A 13,558-nucleotide genomic window follows, 5' to 3' on the forward strand; every position below is an offset into this window, starting at 1 on the left:
CTCTTCCACAGCAGGAGGTAAAGAGATAAAGCCTAAAGCTGAAAAATCTAGATGTAGCAACACAAACATGTTATTTAGAGATGGGAGGTTAATACCAACAGAACACATTAGAACAATTGAAAGTTATTTTCTGTAAGGGTGAGGATATGGTGGGAGAGGGGGCTGGAAACTGGTATTTCTGTAGCAAATATTATAGAAATATTTGACTCTTTAAACTATGCATATAACATAATTTGGTTAAAAATTAAAACCGAGAGTGGATGGGAAGAGGGGATCTGGAGGCAGTCCACGCAGACACTCTCAGAGGGTGTGACTGGGAGGAGCTTGGGTGGAAGGGAGACTGGGTCAAGGACAGACAGAGGATTTGATGTTCTCGTTATATAGGAGAGATGACGTGCTTATGATTTGTAGGGTGACCCTGCAAAAAGGGAGAGTTTGGATACAAAGGACAGGAGACTACTGGATGTCTGTTCTAAAAGAGATTGAAAGATCAAGAATGTAGGAGGACAATTTGTTTTTTAAAATAAAAGACTATGTACCTTGAGACTAGAAACAAATGTGAGTATACACACAGATGCATAAATCTAAAAGCTCTGGAATTACTCCTAGAAGTTCCAGTGACTTCAGGGTAGTATATGCAACAGTGAAAAAAAAAAAAAGCACATTTCTTTGGTCAAAAGAACACAATTTTAATGACTTTATTAAGCCTTAGGACAGAGATGAGAGAAACACCTCTCCGATGATGTATCAAGTTAATTTCTAAGCAAAAGATCAGCAGAGATCGGAGATTGTTGGGTACACACGTATCTTGTGATGTCTTCTGAGAACCAACTTATTCCTCTTTCTCTGAGAAGAACTTGACCCCTCGCCCCGGGGCTGGATGATTGGCAGCTACATTTGTGTTGAGATCTTGTCTCCTGCTCTAACTACACAGGGCTGGGATGGACACCTGCTCCAGGTTTGGCCAGTCATTTATTTTTCCAGTAATTTAAAGCTGTGACTAGGAGACACAGCCTCTGCGGGTTGTGAGGCTTGAGATGATATAAACTCAGGAGCTGTCGGGTTGGCATGTTCACTGAGAAGGACAGTCAGTACACGGAGGGAGAACACCACTAACATGCAGGGGGGTCTAGAGAACACAGACCATGTGGATTCAAGAGTGCTGGAGGGGCAGCTCTAGCTTCTCTGGGCTTTTCGGATCCGAGTTCTGTTCCTGGGAGGCCCGGCTAAAATCTACCCTTGGGCCCTGCGCTCCTCCCCATGGCTATATTGCAAATATCCTATACTTTGCATGTGATCACACAAAGAGGGTTTCTGTTACTGGCACACAAAAAGTTTGCCTGAGATGATTCTCCTCCACTTCCATCAAGGTCTTCTGGTCATTGATTTCAACTTATTCTCTCTTAAGAAGCCCATTGAGTCCCCATAATCTCTTAGTTTCTTTCTTTTCCAGGACCAACTGCTCACAGTTCAAACCCTCATTTTGCCTCTATTTACTTGTACCTTGATTGGCTGATGCCCTAACAGACCCAGGTTCTTCAGAAAGCCTTCCTAGTCCACCTCAGACCTTAGGGATCCCCCTTTCCCAGGACCCCCAATGGCACCTGATTACGTTACTGGGTTCCAGTTACCAGACCACAGCCAAGTTCCAGAATGGCTGCATCAGAGTCATCCAGAGCCGGTTAAAAATGACAGCCTCGGCTGGGCACAGTGGCCCATGCCTGTAATTCCAGTACTTTGGGAGGCGAAGGCGGGTGGATCATGAGGTCAAGAGATGGAGGCCATCCTGGCCAACATGGTGAAACCCTGTCTCTACTTAAAATACAAAAATTAGCTGGGTGTAATTGCGTGCACCTGTAGTCCCAGCTACTCAGGAAGCTGAGGCAGGAGAATCGCTTGAACTCAGGAGGCGGAGGTTGCAGTGAGCTGAGATCATGCCACGGCCCTCCAGCCTGGTGACAGAGCGAGACCCCATCTCAAAAAAGACAGCCTCCCTGTTGCTGCCCCTTGCACCCCCAAGATTCTAATTCTGTAGGTCTGGGTGATGCCTGTTATTTTTATATTTTATTTATTTATTTATTTATTTATTTATTTATTTATTTATTTAGAGACAGGGTCTCACTCTGTCACCTAGGCTGGAGTGCAGTGGCGCAATCTTGGCTCACTGCAGCCTGGAACTCCTGGGCTCTAGCACTCCTCCAGCCTCAGCCTCCTGAGTGGCTGGGAATACAGGTGCGAACCACCATGCCTGGTTAATTTTTAAATCTTTCTTTTTAGAGATGGGGTCTCTCTATGTAGCCCAAGATGGTTTCCAACTCCTGGCCTCAAGTGGTCCTGTCCCCTTGGCCTCCCAGAGTGCTGGGATTACAGGAATCAGCCACTGCACCAGGCCAATGCCTGTACTCTTAAAAGGATCCCAAGCAGTTCTTACGCGCATTCTGGTTTGAAAACCGTAATCTGTATTGCTCATTTTGGTCTTGACATAAACTATGTGGTATGGTGATTTATCTCTTTGTATGTTTTAAATTTTGTTCACAGAAAAGTAGACCAAAATCTTCTAGGCCACATATTTAGAGTGTGTCTAGGTGGACCTCCCCTCTTACCAGATACCTTGCTGACCCACTCTACCACCTCCTATCTAACATGATTGACCCCATTGAGGGAAGTGGACACCTTATCCAAGCCTTGGGCCTCTCTTTATCTGCATGGGACTCTAGGGAATGTAGAAAAAGGAGATAACATCATGGCAGGATACCAATGGCCTCTTCATACAGAGTAAACCCAGGCAGAAGTGGAGTCCCCATGAGCCTGTCCTGTCCCAGCACCCTTCAGAACTGTTGTTAGCTGAGGGGGTCATGAGGAACAGGATAATCTGCATCCCTTTCAGGGTAAACCTGAACTCAGGAGGCAAATTTCATGAAGTCCACGTGAAATGGCTCATTCACAAAGTAACACACAATGGGCCAAATGGAGCAAGACACACTTGTGTGGGCCCCAGGACGGCTGCCAATCCCCAGCACCACATGCCTCACCCCTGGAAGAACTGGCCAAGGCCTAAAAAGGACACAGTGAAAACACCACCAAAGCATTTAGTGCTGCCAGCCAGAGCTTTGGGTAGAGCAAGAATGTGTGTGTGTGTTGAAAGGGAAGGGAAACTAGTAGGTGTCCCACAAACCCTGCCATGAGTACTGGGGCCAAAAAAGAGGGGACCTGTAGGACAGATGTTGATCCCACTCAAAGTCAGCACAGTGGGATGCACTTAAAGGGCACTGAGCATGCAGGGGCTGTCACAAACCCACGAGAATCTGCAGGGTGTCTCCCACAAGTCATTTCTCTCAGAAGGATCATTACCTAAAATAGCAGAAAACATATGATCGAGGTTGCTCAATTTCAATATGCTGGGATCCTATCTCTGAGGGCCCACCTCCCCCAAAACCTTACTCTCTCACCCCACCTCTGCTTCTTTCCTCCCTGCCCATTTCTTTCCTGACTTATTTCCCCACAACAGAATCTCTGATTCTCCACCCATGTCCTGTTCAGAGTCATCCACTTTCCTCCCCCCCCCCCAGACTCCCAGGGCCTCTGCACCTGCGGGCACTGGACACATATGTGCCCATGATGATGAGGACGGTGCCCACGAGGAAGCCCACCAGGCCGATGGCCAGGCCCAGGGCACAGACCAGGGTCTCCATGGCATCTGGTGGTGGAATAGGCACCTGGAGCTCTAGGAGAGAAAGGAAGGAGTCAGTGGTATACGAAAGGATTCTAGAGTAAAGGAAACCTGGGGCTGGCTAGGAGGGTGCATGGGGAGGGGGCTCCGTACCCCAATGCCTGAGGAGTGGCGCATCCAGGCCCCAGTGCTCCACCTGGCAGTCATAGACGTCCTCGACTGAGGGCACGAAGGGCAGGTAGTGGAACTTGCGGAACAAATGGTCAGGCTGGGAATAGAAGCTGGTCTGGGCCACTCCCTCAGTGACAGTTTGGCCGTTGCGCAGCCAGGTGATATTGATCACAGGGGGGAAGATGTTGTCCACAATGCAGATGAGGATGTTGGGCTGGCCCAGCTCCACCCGAGACTTGGGGAGCACGGTCACCCGTGGAGACACTAAGAGGAATGGGGCCTGAGTCCACAGGCTCATCCCTCACCCCAGGGCCTTACTAGGACTGGGATTAAGGGACATTGCCCCTTTGTAGCCATCTGTGGGCAGGGGATGCTCTGGGGTATCCACTGGGGCAGGAGAGGAGGGAAACAGAGGGAGAGGAGATTGGGGAGGGAGTGGGGACGCCAGGAGCTCCTATATTTGACTGGTCCCTGGGCGGGAGTCCGGGTGAGAGGTGTCATTCCTCAAGGAGAGGGGTGCCAAAGGGGTCTAGGAAGACCTGGAGCCTCCTGGGAAAGAAAGGGACAGGGCATGACAGGCGCGGGCGCTGAGAGCGTGCCCCAGAGTGATGGGAGCCTAGGAACTGGGAGGAAGCTTCTCTGGACCTTCCCGCCTGACTGGGTTGGCAGAGGGAGGGCCGGTACCGTTGATGGCTCTGCTGCGGTTGGAGCGCTCCACCAGGATGTCCAGATGGGCTTTGATTGCGGCGATGCCGGCCAGCCCACCCTGCGGGTCAAAGCGGGCAAAGTCGCCAAACTCAGGCAGACGCCACACGGCCTCGCTTTTCTTCAGGTCCACAGAGAACAGCTGTTCCCCATCAAATTCATGGGTGAACTGGCCCGAGGCGCCGTAAGACTGGTAGAAGGCGGGTCCGTAGGAGCCCACGTGGTCAGCTGTGTTTGGTGAGTTCAGAGTCAAGGAGAGAGAAGAAAACGTGTCTGTCTCATCCACAATATGTGATTGTTGAGTCCCTGAGCCTGGGCCCCGTCCTGGGTTCTGTGTGGGGACAGAGTCCTGTTCTGACACTGGGCTGGCCCTGGGAGAGGGAAAGGGAGAGAACAGGAAGAAAGAGGCTCATCCCAGCACACTGCAGTCGGCACAGAGACATTGCAGTCTGGCATATCAGGATGGGAAGAGGAGAGGCTGCCTAAAATCATGCTTGGGGTTCCAGACATTTAAATCTTGGCCGTGGTCATCTGCCCTGGCTGTGTTGTCAGGCCCTGTGTTGTGAGCTGGTGGGTCTATTGGGGGTGGGATGAGGAGGAATGATTAAGGAGAGTAGTGGAGCTTTGCACAGAGATGCAGTGCAGGTGGGTGTGAGGGGAAACAGGCCACGGCTGGCAGGGGTAAGAATTAAGGTTAGTGACCCAGAGACCAAGGGGATAGGAAGAGGCAACTCAAGGCATTGCAAAGAGCACTGGACGAGGAGTCAGAAGTCAAGGTTCATGTCCCAACTCCTCCATCTCAGAGCATCACGACTGAGTGTGTCTCTTCCATTAACTGTTGTCTAGTTTTCTGGACGTTAGAGATTAAGTTTTAATTCTTGTAGAACTCTATGAAGTTGTTTGAGCAACAGTTATTGAGGAACTAGCATGCACCCAGCACAATGGCGGGCCAGGGAAATAAAAGAAAAAAAGATAAACCATCTGTAGACCCGCACACCACCTTATGTCTCCCGAAGAACAAAGACAGGTAAATAGTTAACTACCGGCATGGGCATAAATACTACAACAGAACTGGACTTGATGGGGCACATTCCAGGCCAGGGGTGGTAGAGAAATCAGGGTGCTTGCTGGCATCTGTTGGGTGGATGTTTGTGTCTCAGGAAGAAGGAAGGAATGAGGAGAAATCTGAACGTCAGCAAAGGCTGACTGGGACACCTGCGCAGCTGACGGAGCTGCATCTTCATTTAGGTCCAGAGTGGATGTGACAGAGGTGAGGGGGATTGGGTGTCTCTTGGTGAAGGAAGTTGCCCATAAACCAGAGAGCGAGAGGAACAAGCATCCTCCATGCCACCTCCTCATGTAACCCAACTCCGTAAATCTCTGCTCCCCGCCGCACCCGCCTCGCCCTCGCACTCACCCTTGGTGGCCCCTGCCTCCTGCGGGCTCAGGAGGGTCATCAGGGTGTGGAACCCCAGGACCAGCACTGCTCTGAGGGCCATTACACTCTGGTGCTTTAATCAAATCAGTCTCAGTCCGTGTGGTGAGGACAGGAACGAGGAGGAGGTAAAGAAGAAGAAAACAGATTCGAGGATGGGGGCGACCCCTGCTGTCTTCAGCCAATCACAGAAATTCTCTGAGTGAATGTATCTGTTGCTGGGTAAAGAGGGAGAGCCGGGGTGAGAAGGTGGAAGGATTCACTGGGCCCCCAGGAGAGGCCAAAGGAAGTTTCGGAGGACGGGAGGGGCTGGGACCAACTGTTACCACGTCCTCCAAGAAGGGACCCCCTGAAGGGAGCACCGCGCAGCTGAGCTCCATCAAATCCTCTCTCTATGTCGATCTGCGATGCAGGGAATCCTACTTTCCCAAGAAGTTTCCGTGGACAAATTTTGAGTTAGAAAGTAAAATAAACTTTACCGATAATCTTTAAAAGGAAAACATTGGATACACAATGGAATAAAAACCTCTTAAAACTTTAAATCACTTTCAAAAATGTTATTTTATTTTTCTTTTATTATTATTTAATTTCATTGTGTAAGAAAAAATGTGTAATTGTTGGAGTTGTTTGATCTAAAGCAAAGTGTAAGGAGCTTCCGTGGACTCCCCGAGGAGGGCAGAGGTGCTGGTCCTCTCTGTTGGTCCCTCCAGGACCCGGGCACCTCCTCCAGGCTGCCACAGGCTGGACGGCATCACCCTTGCCTTTGGCTTCTGGTTGGGCTCGGCTAATAAGAGGCACTGGGAGAATTTAGTCCAGTATATATATTAAAAAAACAAAACAAAACAACAACAACAACAACGTAAAGCTAACGTCTGAGTAAAGAGAAATCTAATCAAATTAGGCCATGTGTCAAAGACCAAGAGATTGATGATTTTCAACTTGGAAGGAGCTAGGAAATCATCTGGGTCTCTGGTTCCAAATGAGAATCACCTGGGGGGTTCGTTATAATACGCGTTCCTGAATTTCCTCTTGACCTAATGGGTTAGATTAGCCTTTCCAAGGCAGGGCCAGGGAACCTGTGTTTTCAGCATGCTCCCCAGGTGGTTCTCGGGTAGGCTGTGGACTGGTAAAACCTGCTCCAATGCTCTTTCCTCAATGAATAAGGGATGCCTATTTTAAGTGGGACAGACACGGCTCCTGACTTCAAATTAATCAAATGACAGCTAGTAATTGATTTGCATGGCCCAGTTTATGGGGAGCCCTAATCTTAGTTTTTTTGTTTCTAGTCCAGTGTCTAGCGTAATGCCTAGCACATAATAGGTGCCTAGGAGCTATCTGCGCATGAATGAACAGTGTCTTCACTGCTTTGGTCCTGCCCTGGTTAGGACCCTCACCACCTTCATCTCTCCCCAAGTGAGGTGGGAGCTGGAGCCATGAGACGAAAGATGGGGAAGTCATGAAAAACTCGTGATAAAGAATGTTGCTTCTTTGGTTAATAATGATCGAGTATGGGGTTTTTTTTATTTCAAAACATACATAGATTTTTTAAAGTATGTTTTTTGTGATTAACTTATAATTTAATTACGTGATAATCCCTTATGGCTTGGAGTGTGGTGAACTTCTGTAAATATTTCACATGGGCTCTAATAAATTTGATGCAGAATTTTATACATGTACATGTTTATTGGATCAAGCATGTGGACTGTGTCATTCTAATTTATTATGGCTTTCTTTGTCTTTGGACTGACCTATACATAACTAAGAGGGGTGCATTTATTTATTTATTTTTTAGAGACAGGGCCTTGCTCTGTTGCTCAGGCTGGAGGGCCATGGAGTAATCATGGCTCACTGCAGCCTCAAACACCTGGGCTTAAGCAATCCTCCTGCCTCAGCCTCCCAGAGTAGCTGGGACTATAGGCATGCACCACCATTCCTGGCCTATGAATGGTATATTTAAATCTCTAACTGTGACTGTAGGTTTTTCAACTTGTTTCTAATTTTTAAATCAACTTTTGCCCTCTATGCATTTAGGTTATTAAGATGTTTACTCTTGGAAATTATTATAGTCTTGGTGAACTGAGCCTTTTCCCAATTTGTCCTGACAATCTTTCTGTCCTACTCTGTCTTGTCTGATAGTAATAAGTTCCACAGCTGTCTTTGGGTATTTGTTGACTGTGTCTTTTTCTACTCTTTTGTTTTTATTCCTCCTGTGTACTTATGCTTTAGATGTAGCCCTTGGAATGTCATAAATATACATTTTTGCTTCTGCTTCAATCTGACGATCTCTGTCTTCTAACCTGTCTTCAATTCATATGGTAGTCAAAGTGAGCAAACTTGTTTCTGTAAGAGACATACACCGAAGCCTCAGTGGTTTAACAAAACACAGGTTTATTTTTTAGCCATGTATAGTTCAAGGCAGGTTGGGCACTCTGTAGCTCTTTTCCAAAACGTGCCTCAAGGTGGCTAAGCTCCACTTTGCATCTCCATTATTGAAAAGCACTTCATGAACTTCCACCTTTGCAGGTAGGAGAGAGAACCTGGGAAAGGCACATTCTTTCCATGGTTTTGGACCAGAAACTATTTGCCATCTCTGCTCACATTCCATTGGCAAGAGGTAAACAATGACCCCACATAGGCGCATGGGGATGTAAAAATGTACTTTAGCTATGTGTGCAGGAAGATATAATGGTTTGGTGAGCACATGGCACTGTCTTTGCCGAATTCTGATTGTGTTTATTGTGAATATTGATGCACTTGGGCTTGTTTGTAATACCTTATTTATTTCAATATTTCTATTTTTTAAAGTTTTTTGTTTGTTTGTTTTTGAGATGGAGTCGCGCTCTGTTGCCAGGCTGGAGTGTAGTGGCATGATCTGGGCTGGCTCACTGCAACCTCTGCCTCCCGGGTTCAAGCGATTCTCCTGCCTCAGCCTCCCGCGTAGCTGGGACTACAGGTGCATGCCGCCATGCCCGGCTTTTTTTTTTTTTTTTTTTTTTTTTTGTATTTTAGTAGAGATGGGGTTTCACCGTGTTGCCCCTCCTGAGCTCAGGCAATCTGCCCGCCTCAGCCTCACAAAGTGCTAGGATTACAGGCGTGAGCAACCACACCCGGCCAAGTTTTCTTTTTTAATCTTCATTGCCTTTTTTTTTTTTAAGTGTTACTGATACCTTCCCCGTCTTCCCTCTGACTGGATAAGAACTTTAGCATGCTTTCAAATTTATTCACATATTTTCTCCTTCACCAAAGTATTTGGTCAACATTACTTCTCATATCTTTTGGCACCTTCTAGAACGCTTTCTCTGATTAGAATTCTTCTTCCAAAACATTTCAAATGTGGGAATTTGCATAGCAAAACTTCTAAAGACTTGTATGCTTGATAATTTCTTAAAATTATACCAGCACTTTTGAATAAAGTTTAGCTGTGTATTACATCCAATTTAAGTTTTTTTCCCTTTAATATTCTAAATAACATCATTCCCATTTTTTTTTTTTCCATCCAGTGTCACAGTTAGAAAATCCCATGTCAGTCTTTCATGCTGGAATCTTTTAGAATTTTCTCATTGTCTTTGATATTTTTAAAGTTTGCTAGTGTGTCTAGAGTGGGTTTTTCCTTTTCTCTGTAAGACATTATAGATCTTCTCTATCTTTTACTTCCGGGAATTCATCTTTTTTTATTTCTTTAACTATTTTTCTCCTCTCTCTATTTTTTTTGTCTTTGTGAAACTCATATAATCTATATTTGGATAATTCTCTCCTCCTTTTCCCTTGACTTTTCTATTGATGACTTCTCAATTCTTCCCTCTTTTGTTCTGAACTAGCTCCTCAGTGTAGTCCTCCAACTTTCTGTTTTGTTTTTCATTTGCATCTCTCCCACTATTTATCCCATTAATGTGGCTTCTACTTTGACTATTATATATATTTTTTACAACTAGAACTTCTAGGTGTTTTCCCTATATTCTCTATTGTTTCATATTATAGTAGCTTCTCACTTTTAAAGTGCACTTTTAATGTTCATGTATTTAATGAAGAATATGACACAGGACATGATCCCCTTCCTCGAGGACTGTGCTGTCCTGTGCGGTAGCTGCCAGCCACCTGTAGCTATTAAGCAAAAAACATACTCTAAGTATAAAATGCCCTGGAATTTGAAGACTTGATTAAATGTATATACATAATCTCAGTAATTTTTATATTAATGTTCAACTGACAATTTTTTGTATATTTGTGGTTTAAAATATATATTACATTAATCTCACCTGTTTCTTATTGCTTTTTAAATGTAGCTACTAGAAAATTTGAAATTGAATTAAGAGGCTCCCATTTTATTTCTACTGGACAGCGCTCCTCTGGTTGCTCTTGGTTGGCTACCAGTTGGCCACTGGCTCCTTTTCTGAGATTTTTCCATTTAAGCAGCCTGCTTGCCCGGGTCAAGTCCTTTCCTGTTACTACCTAGATATTCCACCAGAGGGCGACCTTACCATTTCATTTTTCCATTCTGGACCTTAGATCTGACTGTTTTTGTTGGTGCATCGCTCTGTTTGTTGTTGTTGTTGTTGTTGTTTGTTTTTTGTTTTTTGTTTTTTTTGAGGCGGAGTCTCACTCTGTCGCCCAGGCAGGAGTGCAGTGGCGAGATCTCGGTTTACTGCAAGCTCCGCCTCCCGGGTTCACGCCATTCTCCTGCCTCAGCCTCCCGAGTAGCTGGGACTACAGGCTCCCGCCACGGCGCCCGGCTAATTTTTTTTGTATTTTTAGTACAGACGGGGTTTCACCATGTTCGCCAGGATGGTCTCGATCTCCTGACCTAGTGATCCGCCCGCCTCGGCCTCCCAAAGTGCTGGGATTACAGGCCTGAGCCACTGCGCCCGGCCTGCATCGCTCTGTTTTTAATTTATTTTGTTTTAAGCACCGTGCTAGGCTTTGGAACCACAATTATGGTTCCTGCCATCAAGAATGGCTGTCTTGGAAGTCTGTACACAGAACTAAATATATGGTGGAAAAACGAGAAAGTCCATTACATTAATGTGCAATATAAATGTTCATGTGGTCTGCAACTTTCTGGGGCAATCCTTTCCCTAGTAATTAAGTAGTTTCAAGTGCCTGTCTAACTGCAGGAATTCAAGTGGCTCAGTGCTGTCACCAGAATGTCTGATAATTCCTGGACAGAGAAGTGATGCAAATGTGTGCTTACATATGGAGTTGATGGCATCTCCTGCACCAGCCTCCTGTCCTGGGCAGACTGTTGTGGTCATTTGGGGGCAGCTCCCTAGCACAGCCGATTTCTTGCTGGTCATCACTTTTCAAACTCTGGACTTCTGCCCTTTGGCTGGGAACTGCTCAGTTCCCTTAGAACTTTCTCCTCCCGTCTCCTGATTTCTCTAAATGCCAGAGTTCCAACCTCTATCTCCTGGAAAATTCTAAGCTAAAATCACTCTTCCTTTGTATCTGCAGATAGTTGGAAATTTATACATTAAAACTTATTTGTGGAAAGAAAAGTAACTTTAAAAATATATAACTGGTCTCATTACACTCTGGAGCAACAATTCCAAATGATGGTAGGAAAACCCCAAAATTGGCCATCGAAAGGCATAGATACAGCCCTTCCTGTTTAAAAGAGGTATTTTTGAAAAACTTCAAATCTCTTTTGGGAAAGGTGGAATCTCTCATGGTTTCTTCTCCCCCTCTTCCTCCCCCTTTTGGGCATGACATCCTGGGGCAGAGGATGAAGGTACAGAGTGTGCTGGCTGTGGGAAGCTGAGTCTGGGTGGCATTTTTTCTCTTTTCTGATGGTTCTCTGCCCCCAGTTCCTTAGCCTGTCCCCATCGATTGCCAACATTTCCGTGGCTGGTCTAATCTGCGATCGATTATCCCTGACGGAGGCAATGGGGCTCAGCCACCTTGCCTGCTGGTGGCCCCAGCGTGGCTCTGCTCCTACTCACATCCTTCCAGTTTGGTGAGGCTGCAGCCTGATCCTGGGCCCGTGTGGTCTGGGCTGTGGCCCCTGGCTCCAGGCCAGTTCTAGCCTCTCCATGACCATCCTGAACACCAATTTACTGCACGTCAACTCACTAAAATCAACCCATCAACGAATCAGAAATTAATACATCAAATCATCAATTCTCCAATTTTATCAATTTGCCAAAAACTTGACTTTAAAGTTTTTGTCTTTTTATATTAAATTGAATGGTTTTTACAGCTTTTGAAGACTTCTGAAAATGTTTGGTTAATTTGCCTTTCCTTTTGTTTTCATAGTAGCTTATAAGTAATGTTCGACTTGTCAGATGTTGGTGATACAGGGAGAAGATGATAATGGTGACAGAGTGTTTTTCATCTTCCCAAGTGTCCTCACAAAAACAGAGAGTGCAATTGGGATAGCAAAGGAAAATATCCACAGACAGTGTCTCTTTATCAGACCAGGGATATCCCTGGAAGATCCCGCGAGACTCTAGAATGTGTGTGGGTATATCCAAGCTGTAGATTCAAGGTAGATCCTGTGGGCTGTAGTGCCATGTGGGGTAGCAGAGGGTTGAGAGGAGAGGGTTCTGGTGTTTCTAAGATCTCGGGAACACAGAAGTGGCCAGTGCATGCCCACCTCCCAAAAGAGGTGATCTCAGTCTAGAATGAATCCTCAGAAGAGAGCTCTAAGGACCTAGACTTTTGTAAATTTAGAAACTCGCTTTTCTCTTACCAATGTCTAATTTTTAAGACTACGACTTTGATATAGCTGTCAATATTATGTTTTGGAATATTGTTTGCTTTTGGTCTTCTGTGATAAAAATCCAAACTTTCCCCTGGGTGAATAGGCATAAGGTCACATCTAAAGAAGTGCAAAAGGAAAACATTAAGACCTCTAGTAAATTAATGTTTTTATAGTAACATATATCCCCATATGCTTCACAGAAACGTGTAACTTCTGTCTATATGAGCTTTGGGTATTTCATTTATAATGAAATGGCACATTAACGTGTTTTTCTAAATCAAAGGTCAATTTCCTCCTTCACATTAATTACATCTCCAGAATATGAAAGCAGCTTCTGACACCATGTATTTGAAATAGCAATTTCCCATGTTTGCTATAAGAAGAATAAATAAATTGTTGTGTAATATACAAAAGGGAACTCTTAATTCTGCCCTAGGTAGGAGACGCTAGAGAGAAGATGACATTTGAACTGTGCCTTGGAGGATAAATACGAGTTTACTGATGCGGAGAAGAGCATGACAGCCTTGCAAGGAGAGAAGATGGCCTGGGCAAAGGCACAGAGGCCTCAAAGCATATAGCAGGCAGGGGACTGCTGCATGGCCAAGTAAATGAGGAGCCGGAGGAGACGAGGCTTAGAAAACAGGCAGATGTCAAATTGTGAAAGCCGCAGATGTCCTGCTAATGTAATGGGTTGTGCCTTATCTATGATTAATGGCAAGCAGGCACAGTTTTTGTTTTGGAGCCAGGTGAAAGCAGGATTGACTTGAATTGATAGAAAGAGAAAAGAGGCAGCAAACCATTTAATTGATTGATTGATCAATTAATTAATTATGTCGGCCTCCTTGTGAAGGTTCCAAACCTTATCACTCTCCTGTCACAT

At 45.5% G+C, this 13,558-nt stretch overlaps 1 protein-coding gene across 1 annotated transcript; it reads right to left on the reverse strand.

Moving 5' to 3' along the window:
- Nucleotides 1–664: 664 nt before the first annotated feature.
- Nucleotides 665–6,105, reverse strand: LOC100458290 (HLA class II histocompatibility antigen, DO alpha chain). Its single transcript, XM_002816749.5, has 5 exons — nucleotides 5,964–6,105; nucleotides 4,526–4,774; nucleotides 3,824–4,105; nucleotides 3,589–3,724; nucleotides 665–3,351 (listed from the first exon to the last, which is right to left on the reverse strand). Exons 1-5 carry the CDS (start codon nucleotides 6,043–6,045, stop codon nucleotides 3,348–3,350), a joined length of 753 nt encoding a protein of 250 aa, XP_002816795.2. The 5' UTR covers nucleotides 6,046–6,105; the 3' UTR covers nucleotides 665–3,347.
- Between the last annotated feature and the right edge of the window lie 7,453 nt (nucleotides 6,106–13,558).

The sequence above is a fragment of the Pongo abelii genome, chromosome 5 (genome assembly GCF_028885655.2).
Source record: "Pongo abelii isolate AG06213 chromosome 5, NHGRI_mPonAbe1-v2.0_pri, whole genome shotgun sequence".
NCBI lineage: Eukaryota > Metazoa > Chordata > Mammalia > Primates > Hominidae > Pongo > Pongo abelii.